The 20,229-nt window shown below is 43.6% G+C and overlaps 1 protein-coding gene across 2 annotated transcripts; it reads right to left on the bottom strand.

Moving 5' to 3' along the window:
- Positions 1 to 1,523: 1,523 nt before the first annotated feature.
- med23 (mediator complex subunit 23) lies at positions 1,524 to 19,550 on the bottom strand. Of its 2 annotated transcripts, XM_068576709.1 has the most exons (31): positions 19,388 to 19,550; positions 18,731 to 18,762; positions 18,470 to 18,557; positions 18,246 to 18,370; positions 17,656 to 17,767; positions 17,349 to 17,447; positions 17,118 to 17,219; positions 16,938 to 17,007; positions 16,494 to 16,606; positions 16,315 to 16,410; positions 15,495 to 15,512; positions 10,484 to 10,690; positions 9,829 to 9,972; positions 9,486 to 9,631; positions 9,117 to 9,362; positions 8,835 to 8,977; positions 8,369 to 8,543; positions 7,826 to 7,989; positions 6,885 to 7,009; positions 6,586 to 6,791; positions 6,034 to 6,214; positions 5,765 to 5,935; positions 5,459 to 5,675; positions 5,203 to 5,312; positions 4,855 to 4,981; positions 4,335 to 4,500; positions 4,091 to 4,163; positions 3,782 to 3,996; positions 3,564 to 3,684; positions 2,577 to 2,708; positions 1,524 to 2,098 (listed from the first exon to the last, which is right to left on the bottom strand). In XM_068576709.1, exons 1-31 carry the CDS (start codon positions 19,436 to 19,438, stop codon positions 1,874 to 1,876), a joined length of 4,200 nt encoding a protein of 1,399 aa, XP_068432810.1. In that variant the 5' UTR covers positions 19,439 to 19,550; the 3' UTR covers positions 1,524 to 1,873. The 2 variants fall into 2 exon arrangements, with proteins under 2 accessions (XP_068432810.1, XP_068432811.1); XM_068576710.1 differs by lacking the exon at positions 15,495 to 15,512.
- Positions 19,551 to 20,229: the final 679 nt, after the last annotated feature.

The following is a 20,229-nucleotide window of genomic DNA, read 5'->3' as shown; positions in this document are numbered from 1 at the left end:
CAGGATTTTGTCTTGGTTTCTCAAACCTTTTGTAGTTATAATTGGCAGCAAAAGTTGTACATGCTGTAATGATTACATGTTTGGGACATTTTTCGCCATACACTACACAGATTTTTTATTTTTCCAATATTCTTAACAGGACATTTTTAGATAATATGTACTAGCCTTCAATCAAACACTACCTTAACGTTGTGGAGGGATTTGTGTGACCCTGGAGGTAATGGCTCCTGGTAGGTAGGGTCTTCTGAGACCAAGTGGTCCCAGGAACCATCTGAGGTTTACTGACTTTATAAGAGTCAGCCAAAAAAACTTGGAGTCCTGGAAAGGGCCACGACTAGGTAGTCTGTAGTGCTGCTGGGGGACTCACTTGTGAAAGGATGGAAAACGGCCTAATCTGAAACTTAGTGGGCTTTATTGTTGGAATTATGTGCTTGTCATGGATTGGCCGTAACAAACACCATGATGGAGCATATGCCAAAAGGCTAGATTTGATTTGTCAGAAAAACAAACCAACATGCAAATGGATCCAGTTGTCACCATAGTAGCGTGGCTTAAGTATTCACATTTGTATTGTTCTTTATGAAGTGCTAATTATTGAGTGTTAGCATGCTAAAGATGGTGAAACATGTTATATTTTGTAATATTATCATGTAGCATTTAGCACAAAGATGACAATCCAACAGATTTTGGGGGGGGAAATAAAAGTGAGAATCGACAGAATTTGCCTAAAAAGCATTGACTTCCCGGCTTTCTTCAAACACCCAAAGGCAACACTTTAATTATGATTTGATTGACTGACCCGACAAATACAACCCTGGGATTTGTCTCATTCCAATTGTCAAATGGCAAAAATCCCAGATCCAGACTCGCTGCCAAGTGTTTCTGGCTCAAAGCTACGCGTTCCACCAAATTTAACGGATATCTGTTCAGATGTTTTACAGATATCCCTCTGGCAGAAAAACAGGGAAAGAAAATCTATGTAAAGAGTCTTCTCTCTTTCTCTCTCTGTGGTCCAGTCTTAGAGGACGGACTGAAGGAAAGCGTAAATGTCTGACTCCCCCTGCAGGAGTCAGACAGGCTACCATGTTATTCCATTGTAATTTGACAGCAGTTTAGGTCAGTGTTCTCAGAAATTGGGTCGTCTAGTTTGTGTGACGAGGGATAGCAACACAAAGAGAAGCAAGAAAAGAACGGATTAATAACTATACATTGAGTTTGGGTGGACTAGTTCAAAGAATGACATTATTTTCATACATGGATATTGTACATCTATTTTAAAAAGACTTAATTCATCATTTGAAACCCTTTTTAATCTGTTTACGCGTCTTTAACCAACTATGTGAAATGATGGCTCTGAAAGGCTGTTGAGACAATATCTGAAATCACGTGCAAGGATTTAAAGTCCACTGGGGGAAAAAACATATTCATGGGCTTTGTTTGCTGTCAATTCAATGTGTGCATGAAAGGAAGCACACACACGCACACTAGTGGAGGAAAGCATCAATAAAAAGATTAACTCAAGATTACCAAAATCGTTTTTTAATGAACTCGCAATAATGTACAATATAAAAGTTGACTACAAACCGAAAAATAAAAAAGAGGCCATGATATTAACAAGTGTCCTTGTGACAGCAGATACAGATTCTTCACTTCCTTTAAAGTAAATCAGTTCAACTGAATTATGTCCAAGAAGTTGGTCTTTAGTACATTGAATTTATGATCTTGTGATTTAATTGAATGGAATACAATTACCTCTCCCGATTTCTTGTTTATACAAATACAATAAACAGTTCTAATTCTTACTTTGGACACAAAATGTCCGTCAGTGATGTGGTGAAAAGGCCCACGGTCATGATTCTAACTGTGTGTTTACCTACATAGGTGTGTGTGCGTGCTGTGTGGCGGAAGGGGAGGCGACCACAGAGGACGCTGAGAGTGAGGAGGTGGCGGGCTGAGGGGCGGAGGAGGAAGAGGAGGAGGAGGACGCGGCGGCGGCAGCGGCGGCAGCAGATGATGAAGTCTCAATCAAGCTGCTGTGTGTGATGAAACGCAGTCGCAGCTTCATGGCCGGACGCAAAGTCATGATGATTTTCTCCACCTAGAGAAAAGGTGCAGGGAGAAAGTGACGCACAGATTTGAACACACAGATGCAGACGGCTTACTTGAAAAAGGTCGACATGCGTCACGTTAATTTATGCAGGATCAATTGTTTTGAATGTCTTCAGCCAACAACACAACACAGACAGCTCTGTGCTCAAGCGACTGTCTTTCAAATTAATTACACTGATCTAAGCCTCCAGCACAATGACACTATAGTTTAATCTACTCCAATTAACTCTGGTGTCGGGTCTGGACACCGGTGGGGACTTTTCTTGCAAAGCAGGAGGTGACAGATTCGAGCTAAAAATGGAAAATTAAAACAAGTGTCTCCTGAGGAGCTGCGGGTTCACAGCTGTCCTCTTAATTAAAGTCTGGGCGAAGAAGGTCCCCATTCGTCTCCACTTTTAGTTTATTTAGTTGTGTAAGCTGACGCGTTGTGACATTTTTAATTAAAAAAAAAAAAAAAAGACACTCACCTGCTCCTTCACGCTGTCTCCAGTATACATGTATTTAATGTGGTACAGGAAGTCACAGATGGGGTCCATGTAGCTGAGATGTCGGCAGTGTTGATCCACCGCCTGCAGCATCTCGTAGAAGGCCACGCCGATCTGAAGCACACGTTTATGAAGTGAACGTCTCACTATGACGCATGGACTGCCTGTAAGGCTTTTGCATGTCTAGAGAACCGCTCACATCATCTACTTCACACGAGTAAATTATCGAATTTGATACAATTTGGACACTTCCAATATTAATACATCTTGGATAAACAATCATAAATCGGATTTACGTGGTTCGGGAGCCTTTTGTGAGTTATTTTGTCCTCTAAAGAGTTTAATTTCTAGGTGAAGCTCCCTGAAATATGTCATGTCATATGTCTTATTGATTTAAAATGACATAAGACTGTCCATTTCAAATAATCTACTTCAAATGTGTGTTTAGGTTCATTCATATGTTGTTATTCCAATGTTTGGAAACATCAATTACCTGTGCATACACTGACTGAAGAAAGTATTGTGTTGACTCTTAAGAGGAGAGCACTGTCTCTTTAAGAGACGTGAGGAAGACGTGCAGGATGAAGACCAAAACGTGTGCTTGTGTTTAACCGCGGATTTGTTTGAATAAAAGTTGCAAAGCGAAGGAGGATGTGTTTGTGGACAGTTTGTTTTAAGGGCGCAACACAAACATAATAAAGCTGTGGCCGTTTCAGGACACAGGCCAGTAAAGTCAGCGGTGGATTTTTCTTCCGTAAACTAGACTGAAGGCATTTTTCTCCAGTGTTTCTGACTGAGTATCCGTGACTTGTGTGTGTGAGGAGAATGTGTCGTGTGTGAAGTTGTTGGCATCAGCAGTTCATGAGAAAGCTGCAAGCACCAACAGCTAAACAAATAAAACTGAAGTTAAAGGGAACGTTATTGTGCATCATGACCTGGTCCTCTTTGGTTAAATGTCTGTGCGTGTACCTCCAACATGCATCGTGTCCTTTCTTGCTGGAAGCGCTGCAGGAACGGCCCCACCAGGTGATACACGTAGAGCAACTGGAACTCCGTCTGCACGACAGGCTTCAGGGTCTCCGACAGGAATCTTCACACACACAAGTGTATGACGACGTGACAACCATGAATGACGCGGTGACTAAAGAGCATAAAGAAGGGACGAGAGGGTGGGAAGACTTCCTTACTTGGGGATGAGGGACAGCTGTCCGATGGACGAGTGATGCCACACGGCGTGCGCCAACGCCAGCACGTAACTGCAGTTCATTTCGCTGTAGCTCTGGTGGCAGGCGGTGAAGTCCAGCAAGGCGAAGGGATAACCCGCCCACTCGGTCTCCGACGTCAGCACCGGAGAGCCGATCACGGACACGATGCGATCGTGGAGAACGATCCAGTAGGGCTCCTGGAGAAGGGGGAGATGGTCATGGGGAAGAGTCTTAGTGTGACATCATCATAGTTGAGGCTCGAGCAGATCTTTTGTGTGCGTTCATTCTTACGGGAAGTGCGGTTATCACAAGTCCAATGGCATTCATCCAAGCCGTGATGTTCTCTCTGGGAACCAGCGGCTGGCTGAAAGAGGTAAAGATGTTGAGAATTACCGGTAGTCCACCTCAAACTCTCATCTCACCTGCACACACATCCAAAAACGCTCAATAACCGTTCTCAGTACAAAAAAAACAAAAAAACGCTGGGTTTCACATTCGGGGACGGAGCCGTTAACCATCTGACAGTCTCTTGTACCTCGTCAGCACGACGTTGAGGAGAGCGTTGCCGACATCTTTTCCCGACACGGCCAAAGCCATTAGCTCCACGCAGGTGACGTGCAGGGCGTGGGCCGCGGGGTTGGGGAACTCGTTGAACCTCCAGTCACAGGTGGGGAAGGGACCAGGGGACTTTCCCGCCATGGGTGAGGAGAGCGAGTTAGGGAGGCCAAGGATCACTCGGAGGAAACACGGTTCGAAAGAGGCATGAATGCATGACGTGTCCCTGCTTAAATTACATGCTTACACTCTGTCTTTCAATCTATGAGACGCCACTTCCATCCTGTGTAAAAGCTATATTGGCTGTAATACATTTAGATTAAACTATATCTTTCTGCCTTTCAAGCTAAAAGGGCATTAAGGGACACTAGAAGTATTTGCAGTGAGGTAAATGTATTATTCAGGTTTCCCCAGGGGCCACATGGAGTTTTATTAGCCAGCATCAGGGTCAGCAAGAGAGAGCAGTCTTCTACCAGCAGGGGGGGATAAATGAAGGATATTGTCCACCAGGCGGCCAATCAGCTTGCAGTAGTAGGTGTCATCAGGGATCCACACGTTGTCCTCTCTGGCGTTCATGCCAAACTTCAGATAGGTTTCGCTCAGGCACCACCCTGGGGCGCGGTTGTCCTTGAAAACAAACAAACAAAGAATTTAATGTGACAAGCGTTGGAATTATAGTTACATAATTACAAGATTCAAGTCAACTCTTGAGGGTTTGGGCGATGACAGAAGATACTCAGGCATTTAAGCGGACGAGGAACGGCCACATGCCAGACACATGTATGGTTTCGATGAATAATGCGGCCATCTAAACAATCACATGAAGAGGTGTGTCATCCTCCCTCTACCTTCAGTGACGACATGATGGCGTGCACCAGTTTTCTCTTCAGGTTGGTTCTGTCTCTCAGGTGTCGCTCGTAGTAGTGAAGTGTGTTGTACAGATACGTGACTGGACGGTCTGCACACAAACGAAGAAGTAAATTCAGATCGGCGTGCAAAAACAATGGCCGACACTTTTAATTCACACTCCAGGAGATGGTCCTCCCTCCCCCCTTTTTGATCTCCCTCTTTCATCTCCGCGTATTTTAGGTGAACCGTCCTCACCGTGGAACTTGTACAACCCTCCCAAATGGTCCAGCAGCGTTTCCAGAGACTTGGAGACAGGAAGCAGCTCCAGGAAGCGGTGGATGACGATGTCAAAGACGGGCAGGAAGCGCAGGCACACGTTGCCGAAGTAGATGGGCAGGTACTGAGGCTGGAGTTGCATGGGAGGGTTGACTTGGTCCGCGAGTCCCTCAAAGTACAGCTTCTCTGGGTATTTCTGGGAAAGAAACGACCAACATTGTTGACTTCAGAGCTGGGTTTCTCTCTTGAGAAAATGATGCTGTACACAAGCAAGTGTGTGTGTACCTTGTGGTAGCTCATGTGCTTGTTGTGCCAGTCACTCTGCAGCCAGTGCTCGGGAGCGTTCTCCTTGACAAAATCATTGACTCGGTTCCTGAAGTCGTTGGGCTTGAGCAGCAGCAGCTGGATTATGAAGTAGCAAACCTGAGCCTCATTGCCCTCGTGGCTACGCATCGCCTGGACGCAGAGGAAAAGGGAAGTGAGACACATCGACCTTTTACATAGTGTAATATATATGTATCTTTCCATACACACACACACAAGCTTCTCCTCACCAGACACAGAATGAGTCTGTCCAGGGTGACTATGTTGTATTTCCAGACCATGTCGTTGAGTATTTCTATGCACTTGTTGAGCTGCTGTCCGCCGGCCGATGTTGAAAACTCGTAGACAAGAAAGTCGGCGAACGTTCGCACATGAGCCACCAGCGCACGAGCCCCGATACGCTCCAAGACCCTGAGGGACACAAAATCAGGCGGGAATAAGCTCATCGTCTCAAAGCAGCACTGTATAATCCCACTGGATCAATTAGCCACAGATGTTGCTCAGCGATTTGGGAACCTCCCCCTGTCCCCCCCTCGGGCCAATTAGTTTAAACTAAATGGCTGAACATCAGTGGTAAGATGCATCATTACCACATTAAACATACAACAAGGGGGGGAAAGAAATGGTGGGAACTGCTTTCATTTTGACATATTTCTCCGTTTAAAAAGTTCACTTTTTAAAGAGGTTGTGTACGATGTGTGTGTTTGTGGATAGAATAAATGCATGTTCGAGTGGATTCTGTAAAAGTGTATCTGTAGAGACACAAAACCCTGCCATCGGACCTGAAGCCGATCTGGTTAATGTGGTCCGTCTCCAGCAGCATCTTCCACAGCAGACAGAGGAACAGCGGGGGGGAGCCCTGCATGGAGAAGTGAGTGATGATGTCGTTCTCGTTGGCCATGGACTTCCACTTCCTGTACTCTTCTTCCACGTTCTTCTTCAAGTTGAATCGAGACTCCTGAGGAACATTGTTCTGTTTGAAGAACGCCTGAGGAGGAGAGAGAAAGAGAAGTCATGATGACAGGATTTAATTTGAGGTGAACTGAACTTCGTCATTAAAGCCTAAGTGACCATAATGCACCTGTAGCGGAGCTGGGAAGCAGGACAGCGTGTGTGAAGCCCAGTTATGCGGCGTGAAGCTCATGATGGTCTGGAGGATGTCTTTACACCAAGTCCCATGGATGGAGTCGGACCCTGTGAAAAAGTCTACACACAGACACAAAGCAGGCAATTTAAAAAATAAAAATAAAAATAAAAAATCCAGTCATTTTATCTCTGCTTTGTTCAAAAAACATGCTAAAATTGTCATTTTGGGGCTTTTTATTTTGTCTTTTCAGCACCATACAGCTCCACCTGCTGGTGCTGAAGCTCACAGAGCTTTACGTTGGACTCCAACATGGTGGACTTCCTCACCAACAGGACACAGAGAGAGAGTAAATCTATTTTCTTTACTAATGACTGGGAGTTGGACCACCGGCATATAGACGCGGTCACAGTGATGTCTAACGATCCTGCCGCTATCCAATTTTGAATTGGTGTCAAGAAACCTTTCAAGAAATTAATCTGACAAAAACCAAGGACATCGATTTTAGATGTCACCACCCAACTCCGACAAATACTATAATCAACAGGGAAATGTTGACATTGAGTCTTGCATGTATTTGGGCATCACAATGATAAAAAGATGACCTGTCACAGGAATACATATGTGCTGAGTAGAAATAGCAGCACCTATTGCATCTCTTTGCCTGATGAAGCAAGCTCAGCTACAGCTTAACAGATCCTTTAAAAAATATGTTTTGAGTCAGTCTTTAGCTTTTCATTCATTTGCTGTTATAAATCTCGCAAACTTCAAACAGAAAGACTCGTAAACGAGGGTGACAAAAGTCAGCAACACAAGTATTGGCACTCTGTTTTAAGTTCATCTGAACTTTACAACAAACTGGAGACTTTCATGAAAGAAAAAAGCAAGACAAATAGAGAAAAAAGAAGGTAAATAAGTAAAAGCAGGGTGAGTGCTACCTGTGACGTGCGTGGCTCTGGCCAGAGTGAGGATCAAGGCTCGGTTCAGCTCCTCGGACTCCGCTGACAGGACCGTCTTCGGGTCGTTGAGGAAGCGAGTGAACTGGGGCTGCACCTCTGAACTCCCCAACGCTGTGATCAGCCGCAGAGCCGTGCTCTCAACGCTGTGGACGGAGACGGACGACGAGAGAGGCCGTCAGCAACCCGACGATAGCCGCGTTGTTGTGTAATGTTGTGAAGTATGTTTGATCAGCTGTTACATCACTTTTTTTTTTAAGGCATTTTCTAAAGTGTAAATTGTAAATGTGATCCTATTTGTTTTTGCACTGTGTTTATTGTTTAATGTCCATGCTCCAGTGTATGAACACTGGCTCCTCTGTCTTTGACGTAGCTCATTCATTCGGCTCGAATTGAATCAACAGAAAAGACTTGACGCTTTGTTCAACCGAAATTGCACCGGGAGCTTTGTTCACCGACACAATCCTGTGTGTTGAGAGTTTGCTTTGCATTTCCGTAAAAACGTTGAAAACATGATCACTTTACCATAGATGCAGCTGGTTCTGGTTGGTCTGAGGCACAGCAGCCAGACTGTGCAGATGACTCAAGAGCTGGACTCGGTAGTGCGGCTGGATGTGGTGCATCCTGTAGCTGAACATCTCCAGCAGCGTGTGAAGGATTCCCCACGCGTGAGACTTGAAAACGTTCGGCAGCAGCTGGCCTGAACGGACGGAGAGGGTTTACATTATTCAACATGCGTCTGCCGGCCCCAAAGAGGCAGATGCGAGTCAAACACAGCTGTTCTGAACCAGTCTGCTCAAAAAGGCAACCCGATGGCCCTGCAGGGACGACTGAATTTAAAACTGGGACGCGCCGGAAGAGATGTAACAGTCGACAATTAGTCTTCAGGGAACATAATGAAGTCAGGTTTGCAAATGACACGTTGTAGCTGAAGTTTTTAACACGGCTGTGAATCAAAAAAAAAAAAAAAAAAGGTGTTCAAGTGACTCACTGATGAATCCTTTGATGCCCAGTGACTCGATCTCCATGTAGACCAACAGCCTGCTGTATGTTTCCACCAGCGCGGGCGCCAGGGTGACGCTGGACTTGGCTTGGGCCAACTTTATGACCCGAGTGGCAATACTGTGGATCAGACTGGAGGCCGGCGAACAGACAGAGAGGGACAAAAAGACAATAAACCATCGGTGTAACGCACGTTCTATTCCTCTTTAAATCATCTTCACATTTCTTTTTTGCCAGGAGTTCATCCAGTGCGTCATTTGCCGTCCCTTGCCTCATCTTTGCATGCACCGTGAGCGAGTCCAGCAGGTTCATGGGCAGCGGGGTGACCGACCCCGACGCCATGCAGTTGGTGCCGGGCAGGTTGATCCTCATGGAGCCGTTTCCGTAAATGGTCTCGACGAGGACGCCCATCGGCAGGGTGAAGCACTCGGAGTTGGTGCTGTAGGCGTTACACAGCAGGGCGATCTTGTAGTCGGACATACCCAGAGTCTTGTTACGCAGCGACTGCTGGAGGAACCTGACAGACGGCAGGGAGGGAAGCAGAAACATGGGGGCATCGACTGACTACAGTGTTTTGGTTTTTAAGGTATTCATTGATGTGAAGGGCATATTGCGGGATCCATTATTTAAAGAGCCGTACTCGTGGTGTAGTTTCAGAGAGTGTGGAATGGGTATCTGGAGTTTGGAGTTGTCGTTCTGAGCTTTGCGGTTCAGGTGGATCCAGATGCAGGTCATGGCAAAGGAGTGAGTGGACTGGGGCTTGTTGATGTCTGGGACTGGAATGCACTGGAGCGGGTGACAATACAGGGATTAATCTGACGGCGCCGCCTATAAAGTTATCACTTATAGACTCAAATCTGATCACTGGCACTTCCGCCACAACTTACACCACTGCTGCTGCACTACAGCCAATACAATGTGCAACAAAATAGGACATTAGCGATGATGATGATAGTGAACCGAAGTGCTTGGCAGCTGTGTACCTCTTTTTCTGGGTAAAGCAGATCAAACAGCTTCATGACAGGCAGGAAGTCCGCCAAGGCGTTCTTCTGAATGCTTCCCGATATGAACTGCAGCAGGACCCACATCAGGTGGTCCCTCCCTTTTATGAGACCTCTACCTGCAAGCTATAGAAAAAGACAAGTCAACGACTAGGGTCACATCAGCGTTTTGAATTAACCATTTCAGAGGAATAAAGACCAGAGAGCTGGTAGTAACTTGCTGCTTTAGGCAGATGCTTCTACATTTATCTTTAATGGATCTTAATGAGTTTTTTCCCTCTTTGATAACCTTATAGGTCGGGGCTGGCAGCCCCTAGATATGCTGCTATAGACTAGACTGCTGGGGGACTTTAAAGGACACACAGAGCGCCTCCCTCTCCATCTGTATACATTGATATTCCATTAATGTACCATACTAACTTAATTTCTTCCCTGGGATGATTGTGCCTTCTTGCCTCGCAGGCTTCCATGTACCATGTGTGGTTATTTTTTAAGTGTTTAATCCAAAAAAAAGAAAAGTTTCCTGACAAAAACTCCACTATGTTGTCCACAAAATTCCCAAAATCGAGACAAAATGCTTTTTACCCGATACTCGGATTGTTAACTCTTCCTTCCCGTGACATGTCCCTCCTCTCACCTTTTGATGCAGCGACAGCACCATGTGAGGGAAGCTGGCGAATTGAAACAACACAAAGAAGATGAGCTGCGAGGAGAGGTGCTGCCACAGCAGCTGGCTGGTTCCCCCGATGTCGGCGTCAAAGTGCTCCTCGGTCTCGGAGCGCTCCATGGCGTACACCACGAGGTCCACCAGCTGCTCCTCCAGCACCGGGCAGCGCTGCTTATGCTGACGAGTGGGAGGAGGACGGGAGTGTTAAAGGATAAAAAGGAAAGAAAAAAAAAATAGCGGGCATGAGAGAGAGAAAGAGAGAGGAAGTTAAACAGAGAGGAGGGAGGGAAAGACGTCCGAGGACAGGAGGAGGAGAGGAAACATGGGAAGACAGAGGGAAAGGAAGGGAGGAGAAAGAAAGAAAGAAAAAAGGGAGAGAATGTGGGAGAAACCATGGTTAAATTACTTCATATCCACATTGTCATGTTAAGAGACGCTCAAATTATTGTCAGACATTGACATACGAAAAAAACCTCTTCCCATCCGTTGCATGCAGCATCTCCCTCCTGCCTCTGTCAGCTGGGTAACTCTGTGGCCTCCTTCCCACCATCTCCACATATTCTGGTAATTTCCGTGTGTTGTGATTACGTAGAAAACGGATGCTACACTCAAGTGTCCACTTAGCTCGAGCAATTTGCCAAGTTGTCGTTCTTGGACCAGTGAGATATTTGTCAGGTCTTCCTGTTGCAGCTCCAGAGCAAATAAATCACAGAGGAAGGCTCGCGTGCTTGAGGCCGGTTGTGATATTCGACACTCGACACACACACACACACACACACGGCAGCCAATTAGCGCTAAACTCACAATCTAGTCCCAGACAAATAGATATGAACATTTACGAGAATGTAATTGGTTTCAGAACATTGCCGAAGGACTGCGGTTGATACCGAGCCGCTCGCTCAGACACCGCCACACTCACATGTTGATTAATGTGCGTTGCCCATATGAATAAAAGGAAATGTAATTTAAAATGATTGAAATGCCGTTTAATGCAAATACATCGTCAAACTGAAGTCAGCGGAAGTCTTGTCGTATTACCCGTTTTGTCTGGAATGATCAAATCATGGAGGAACAAAGCAGAACGACACACTGTGTGACTCGTTGGGGAATCTGAGCCAACAATGTGGAGACTTCCGTATGTGAAGGGGACTTGATGAGAGAGAGGGAAGGGAATAAAGAGATCAGAAAAAAATTGCCAAAAAGGGAGAGAATGGAGAGAGAGGGAGGCAGGAAGACAAATTAACAAGGTCTTAAAGGGTAACTTTTCAACCCAGTCTCTATTTTCCCATGTTTTTGTGACTAATGGGAATGGCATTTTTTTTTTAATTGCTCCAGTATTGAGTGAGACTGCTAAACAAGTTGCTCGAGGTCATTTCTCACTCATTTCATTTTCTCTACAAGTACAGATTTTCTACCACCGAACGGCTCCTATTATTGTTGTAAGTGTGTGACAACAACTAGGAAAGAACTCTACAGAGAAATAAAACTCTGCTATTGACCTTTTCCCTGGTCCGGTCCGTTTGTTATCCTGTTATGTGACTTTTGCCGAAAGACGACGACGTGAAGTGAGAGTTGGAGTCAGAGTTTGTTGTGTTAAAGTACAGAAAGCCTAGGTTAGTGTCTTAAGATTTTAGTTAACGTCGTGGCTGGATATTCGGCCGATTTCGACAAGCTGCACAACAAAAATAATCATCATCAGTTGTACCCGCCGCATGAGAGCGTTAACTAAAACAGAGGGACTTGAGTCTCATAAGACATGACCCCACTATATCTTTACACAGCAAACATTTGATTGCTGCAATATTAATGCTCTAAATGTTAAAAACAGTTCTTTTAAAAACGGGTGAGTCACATCCAGACAGGAGTCATGAACAGAGATATTAAGGGTGGATGATGTTAACAGATAACCACTTAACTGACAATATGAATTTTGACGGGTTTATTGGGGACAGTTGGGTGTTTAGTGCATGCGCTGAAGCTGGATGACGGATTCAGACCATATGTGCATTAATTATTGTTGCAGCTGGGCGGCTTATCAGCCACTTCAACCAGAACACCTGCCATCCGTCAACAGTTTTGCTCAGTGATGGACCAATTAAAAATCCACATTACTTACTCAAAAACAGGGGAAACCACAGGATCAGGGTTGGAAAACACCTAAGTGACACGAAGCCCCAATCTAAAAAATGATTAACGGCACAGCCTCTGCCTAACATGATGAACGCTGACCGTCGGCCACACAGTACTTTGCACAAGGCGCATGTTTAAATAAGGGCCAAGTGGACTCTTCTGCTTATTAAACCAACAATGGATCGAAGCAATATTACACAGGTCAATTGTTAAACTGCGTGAAGGAGTACTACTACTGACATTCGCCTATTAACCCAGGGTGGGGCACTTAGCTCCACCCACCAGACAGACAGCAGGAGGGTGCAGCTCAGGAGTGGCTACCACTGGAGGTCTTCACACAGCCGGGGACACGACGCAAGCAAGAAACTAAACGGCACAACAAATACAACACAAGAACAGCACGGCACCAAACAGCGCAACACGATCCTGCATGCGGGCGTGCGTACGGGTTTGGGAAGGTGGGGAGGTGTTGTGATCGGGCAGAAGAAGAGAAACCGAGAGGAGGACCGTGACTTCTCTTCCTCTGCAGCCAAACACACACACACACGCTCACGCAAACACACATGCAAACACAAGAGAGAGGGCGAGAGGAAAATAACAAGAAAGAGAGAGAAGGATCCACAAGAGTATCGTCCGTCTACTGTGCAAATAAAAATCAGCCCAATGGCTTTTAGTTACTTCCTGAAGCCAGTGTCCTAGCAACAGTGAAGCCACACTGGTCTAAGAGCCGGCTCTTCTTCAGACATCAAGTCAACCAATACTCATGTGTATCCAGAGCAAACACATTTCAAGGCAACTGTCTCTCAACCCACATGTTTCCCAGTAGTAAATATCTGCCACTGACAGATGAGAACTGGTTATTAACTGTTGAACAAGTAAACATCGTCCACAGACGGCTGTCAGACTGTTTTGATGTGGCCTCCTGTTTGCTGGAGGGATGACTGACCTTTTGCCTCAAATGCCGCTCGCCGTGAAAAAAATCATCTCCATTATTACTAAATCATGAAAGCCAATTATCCGAGGAGTTGAAAACAATAAAGTGTTTGAAGGAACTCTCCAAATCCATTAAAACTGTTGTCATCTTGTCAAGCAATCTTGTATTTTTTCAATATGTTTAATTAATTATCATATAAAAGGCCCTAAAGATAATTTAGTGATCGGCATTTAAAAAAAATCAAATGCATGTGCAGAGAAGCTGTTGGTTGTAAAACTGCAATGCGAAATGTACAAACTGGAGGAAAAACAACAACAACAACAAATCAACCACGCGCCAACTAATGAACACCAAACAGCACAGGTCAGAGGTCACTCATCCACTCAGCCAATCAGAACCACTCATTGGCTGACCTGGGCAAAACCCTGACCAAAAAGACGACGCAGCATTCTGCTTTGTAAACCACATTTTTCCATGTTTTCTATTTTTTTTATTTTTTTTAAGCTGCTTAAAAGTGAACTTTGTAATTACAAAAGCGTCACGCCATCTCTAACCTGGGAAGACGAGAGGCCCTCTTTGGACAACAGATAAGTATACAAAGCAATACAAAAGGGAGTCAGCAGAGCACGGGCATCACAAATTACACACCGCCACTTTACGAAGCTTTTATCGTTTTCGCTCACGCCGTTAATTAACTGGATGGCACAAGCTGCATATGAATAAGGTTCTTCAATTGACTGCAGCGCCAAAAGTTATTTTCGACTGGATTGATACGATATAGATTACTGCCTGGCTGTTGCAGTGTACTTGAATTGCAATGTTTTAAGACCTCCATTAGGTCTAAATAGAGTGGTTTTGCCCAGGTGAGCACAGCAGAAAGCGGCATGGCGTCAGACACGAGAAGACCTCACTAACGACAGGCAAGGACCAGACTACATTCACACATGCAGCGCGGCAGGACTTGAAATGTCAACAGCAGGGTTTGAATCAGAAATACTTCATGTCGGCTGGTTAGCTGGACCCACACACACACACACACACACACACACACACCTGGCTAGAACTAACAACACAGTTTTCTGATAACAAAAACTGAAGTCCAGAGAGTTAATAACCGTCTCAGTCGGAAATTAAACCTGTATGATGAGTGTCAGTTAGCTCAGTGGACATTAAGCACAATCCAGCGGCGCAAAAGACACCTTAAGTGATCAATTTAGGGAAATTGGGCATTGACCGCAGCACAGCGAATATACATAATATAGGGAATGAGATATAGGAAAAGATTGAGAAAAGTATGTCAAACATGAACAAAGCAACCAATTCCAAGATTTCCATTACCCCTTTATAAGCATTTGAGGCTTATTTCCCTTCATAAAAAAAGCCTGCACTATTATATTTTGACAGGAATTCTGTTATGGTAAGGGATTACTTGTTTTACCCATAATATTGTCTTGTATACTGAATATGAACAGAAAATATTGTCCATCGAAGGCTTCAAATCAACACATTTTACTGTATTGTGTCTGCTGCTGTAAAAAAACCAGATACAGTTTGCACATGAAGCAAACGGATGCAACTAAAAAACTATTAATTTTGCACATAATAAAAAAGCCATTTGTGTTAATGATCCGTAAACATTGATCGGCCTGCGTCTGCTTGTCTGTTTGTGTACCTGCCCAGTATTTATTTGGCCACATCCGTCTCTTTCTACTGAGTCTCTACAAAGCCCTGCTGTGAGCATCTCAAGCTCTGGAGCATTTCTCTTCACACATCTTATTTTTTTCCCCCAGTTTCCCAGTTCTATGACATCAGCGTGCCTAAAAAAATGTTTTTTAAATGTAAAAAAAAAAAAGCTAAGCGTCCAATGGGCTGGTTAGTTGGTTGGTCAGGTGACCGGGAAGAGAAACAACGACATACCTGGGCAATGTTCAGAGTCTAGAGAGCGCACGGCAGAGAGACAGACAAACACAACACACAACCAGAGGACAAAAGAGAGAGAAACAAAGAAAGGAGGAGAAAGAAAACAGAGAGGGGAAAAAAGGAGAGACAGACAGAGAGAGAGAGAAAGTGGTGACTAAGGAGCTAGGCTGTTCACCGTCCGTTCAGCACAGTTAGCATCAACTCAGCCAATTCAAAACAGACAAACTGCATTCTGGGTTATTTGTTCACATTCATAAATCGGAGCTCTGGGTCAGTGTTGATTATTGCATCGTGTTGGCAATAAACGTTCTGGGAGCTGGCGCTCAGTGAGCTTGGCTGAGTTGAAACTGCATGAACCCAACAGGGAAAACGAACACCAGTGCATTATGGGTCAAGCTCACTGTATGTGCTTGCTTTACATATCGTCTTATATAGCCGTGTTACCAGGGTAACAAGGGAGGAGAGTGGTGTGTAACAAAAAAATGTTTGGAAAAAAAAAGGAAACGGGTAAAAAATACAAATGGAAAAAATAAAAAAGACAAAAAGAAAGGAATATGAGAGATAGGAACTGGTAAAAACAAACAAACAGGACGAGCAGAATATGATGAGGTTGAATATTAAGGTCAAGGAGAAAAAAAAAGAACAGATGAGGGGCGGCAGAGAGGAGAATGACAAAGAACAAGAAGGACAAAGGAACAGCAGGAGCAGGTAGGAGGACGAGTGGGAAAAGAAGAGGGAGAGTAACTAAAGGGAGTCTGATGGACAGGAGCAGTGAGTGCAGATGGAGAACCTGGTGGAGCAGAAAGGGTGGTCATACCTGCTTGTTGAGTCCTAACATGTTGCACACCATTTCTCTTGAATATGGCTGTTCTAACACATAGCGCAGCAAGCCCGTCTGCGGCTCAAACAGGTCCTACAAAACAGACAACATACAATTTAATAACACTTATCGAGTGTATGCATGAATGCCTGCGTGCTCCATAGTTAATATAACACCTTGTCAAACGGCAGCATGCCTCTCAGAGGGAAGTGGAGAGTCGTGGGGTCTAATTTCCAGGAGTTACAGATGGCCCCGCTGTTATTCACTACTGGTAATAAGCTGCACCGACCTGTGGACACAATCAAACACAAATTAATACACGGGGACGCTGTGACAATAGTTTAATTACATTGTGTACTTCAATTAAGAACAATAAATCAGAAATCAAAGGCATGCAATGTGGCCTACATGCATGTTGAGTTAGTCACAGACTGATCAACGGAAACTATTTTGTGAGTCTTTAAAGTTGTGCATATGTTTAGCTTTTTACCCTTTAGGTCCTATTTCACCATTAGTTTATATTTTGGTTTGAAAACAGGAATGTTGTTAAAGCTTAAGCAAAGCATGAAGAAGAATTTGACAACCGAAAACAACAAAACTCTGATAAATGCGTCTCTTACCACAGATGGAGTTGATTCTGGCTGTGGGTCTGAAACTGTCCACAAAGTCTGATATCAAACTGCCTAAAAGCTACAAACAGAGAGGGAGAGAAAGATAAATTAAAAAAATGTTAAACACAGGGATTTATCATATACACATGACATCATAGCTGCACAAACACACAAGAAACGTGACCGTACCCAGTGTGATAGCTGCCCTTCTGGGTACATTTTTCTGATTTCTGCGATGGCAAAGTAGGCTGGCAGGAGACAGGCATTTCTGTCAAGGATGTACTCAACCACCTGAAATACACACAGAGTAAGAGGTCAAAGTGAGAGATTTGGTGCGCTTCCATATTATGATTCAAACAAGTTAAAAAAAAAACAAAAAAAAAACATAAATGATTATATTTTTATAAGAATGAAAAATACCTCTCTGGCGGCCAGAAGCTGTTGAACTATAGCTGAGCTGACAGTGGTGGGAATGGTTTGTATTTTATCCAGTACAGCTTTCAACAGATCTCGAACACCCTGAAACCCACACACACTTAAACATGAAAACATATTGGGTGATGGTGGATTCAAACTTTCAGAGATAACAACAAGTCTCTAGGAAAGAATGAAAAATTCAGCTTTGAGATTAACTTGTTAAAGCACGTCCAAATGTGCCAGAAGCTTCTTATCAGCGTACTTGTTGATACATTATTACAGAGTGTGTGTTTGTGTGTGTGTGTGAGACCTTGTAGTCCATCCCTCCAATGATCTTGCGAATCAGCTTAAAAGTTAAGGCCCACAATTGAGTCCTCTCCCATTCCAAACTGTCCGAGCTTATCAGCGCCACACACACCATCCTTCAGACGGACGAGATTTATTAGATGGACAATCAAGACAAATAACTGAAGACATAGCATTTGTGTTGTTATAATAATACGTTGTATTTGTATATTGCTTGAAAAAAAAAAAAAAAGGTACTGAGAGGCACCTGTGAAACAAAAACAATACAAACAAGGGAGGTGACATAAGTATGTAAACAAAAACATACATAACATCACCGGTTAAAAGCAGATTTGTGTCACAGCTTTAAACAGATTGACTGCAGATACATGTTAATGAGATTTATGTATCCTAAATAAAAAGTAATACTTTTAATTATGGTATTATCATAAACCTTAAGGATGTTTCATCTATACTAGTTATATCTTAAGACGAAAACTGACATTGAGCATCCTCAACATACAACAATAAAACAAAAATCCTGGGTAAAATTAGATTCTGTCAATCCCTAGAGTAACATTGATACATGCTGAACGCCTTCTTTAGTGTGTGTACCTGGGCGGTAACAGACTGGTCTCCACAGCCATTGCTAGACAGTCATGGAGGAAGGAGATCCTTTTGGGACTGTGCTGGCTGTGTATGAACCGCACTATCCACTGCACACACTGTTCATGAGACTCCTGCAGAAAGACATGGAGGGAATTGATGCATCCAGCCAATCACTCTTAATATTGTGTGCAAGTGTGTGTGTGTCCGTGTGTGTGTGTGTGTTTAGACACCTGTGGCAGAGTCCCCCAGTATTGCCTAAAGGCTCCCAGACAACTGATCAGTTTAGTCCTCTCATCTTCTGGAGTGTCCATAAACATCCTAAAAAAAAAAAACAATACATTTGTCAGACCGCATTCGTTTATTTATCAGTGTACAATGGAACGTATTCTTGTTTTTTCTGCTAAGACATAACACGTGTAACTCAAAATCAACATTGCACCTTAGTGTGCAACTAACAAAACAGAAGCTGTGAGCGTGTTTGGTCATCTTACCCAGCGAAGGCCTCTTCTATCATCTCAGTTTTCTGAGGAAAGGAGAAGAAAATTAAATTTAGAAGATTCGGGAGGAACATGTGTTTTAAATTAGATTTTAGATTTAAATGTATCCAACAGCTTTCCACTCAGTTCATAAGAATAGCGATCACAATGAAAACAGTTGTCTGGTATGTTGCCTCTGTATCATCGACTGTAGCTGGTTGTAGGAAGAATACTACTTTCTTTATATAACGTTACTTTGAATAATCACAAAACATTTCGCAATTGGTTTGGAAATTAAAACACTCTTTTCAAGTGAGGTAACGATACATTGTAGCAGTGAATATGCAAGTATGCACATTAAAAAAGTCAATTGAATAAAGACTTAGAAGGTGTACAATGCAGAAAGTCTAAAAAAAAAAAAATGTTTTGAAATACTAACATTTCGTGAGCCACGACAGAGTTCCCCTCTTAGCTGTTAGTTCGTATATAATATGTATATATTTGACTACAATATTAACTGTATGAGGGAGTTGTGTAATCTTTGCTTTGTTGTTCAGGTTATTCATTTGAACAGCAGGTTAATTAATGAACATATCATTAAAAAAAGGCTAACGTTGTGTGACATGCTACCTAATGTTAGCTTTAAACACAGTTAATAAAGACATAAATTACCACGACATCTTCAAAGATGCTCTGGAGCTGCGTTTCCATCGATAGCGCCATGTTTGCACTAACAAGATTTAGATTTTTTCAGGGAACCATTGTACAAATCCAGCGAGTTACTCCTTTCAGTAAGATGAAGCTCTCAACAAAGCTAGACGCTAACAGGCACTGAGATGCGTGCGCAGCGAGAGGCGCGCCCTCATAAACAATCCGGAGACTCACGGCGCACCAGACGCTCAGTTCCGCTTTATATTCGTCATCGTGATTGTCATTAGCCGAGTCCCAATTTCTGTGTCATTAAAACGTGAGATCATAATGGCATTTGTTTTTCATAATTACTACTTACAGTCGGCATGTCTGTTTCAAATAATATTTAGTGACGCCTGGCGTTTTATTCTAGTACAGCACATGTGAATTTGAAGATACTATTGTGAAAGATATTTAAAATTGATCAGTGAAATCCGAATCTGTGGATATCTTGTGAGTGATAGAAAGTTAAAATCTTAGACTGAAGCTGATTCTAAAAGTTCAAAGCAAGATAAGTTTGTTTGACAGCATTAAATATAAATATCACCGGATGGAAATGAAAAGACTCTACATACAAAAATACAATCAAACATATTTTGCAACTCATTGCTTCGCCTTAGCAAGACGACTAATACATAATATAGGGCCGGTTTTACTTTTTCAGAAGTTTTCAATGTATTGATACTTTTACATGATAGGCAACGAGTCTTTGGTTATGTAATGACACACGCGGGCACACTCACTCGCACAGGTGTAATGTGCACAAACAAGTGAGGTCACATTCCTTCCTCGCACACGGAAGCACCGCAGGGTGTTCATCGCTG

The sequence above is a fragment of the Clinocottus analis genome, unplaced genomic scaffold (genome assembly GCF_023055335.1).
Source record: "Clinocottus analis isolate CAN_PGR_092001 unplaced genomic scaffold, fCliAna1.0.p SCAF_15, whole genome shotgun sequence".
Lineage (NCBI taxonomy): Eukaryota > Metazoa > Chordata > Actinopteri > Perciformes > Cottidae > Clinocottus > Clinocottus analis.
Note: the sequence above shows the minus strand (reverse complement) of the source record. Positions and strands in the feature narration are given on the sequence as shown.

Excerpts from the sequence above, each read along its gene's own strand:
- med23 (XM_068576709.1), bottom strand. The coding sequence starts at position 19,438 with ATGGCGCTATCGATGGAAACGCAGCTCCAGAGCATCTTTGAAGATGTC. Across the intron at positions 5,936-6,033 it reads ACAGACTCATTCTGTGTCTG|GCGATGCGTAGCCACGAGGG; the intron begins GTGAGGAGAAGC and ends CTCTGCGTCCAG. Across the intron at positions 3,685-3,781 it reads CAGCTGTCCCTCATCCCCAA|ATTCCTGTCGGAGACCCTGA; the intron begins GTAAGGAAGTCT and ends GTGTGTGTGAAG.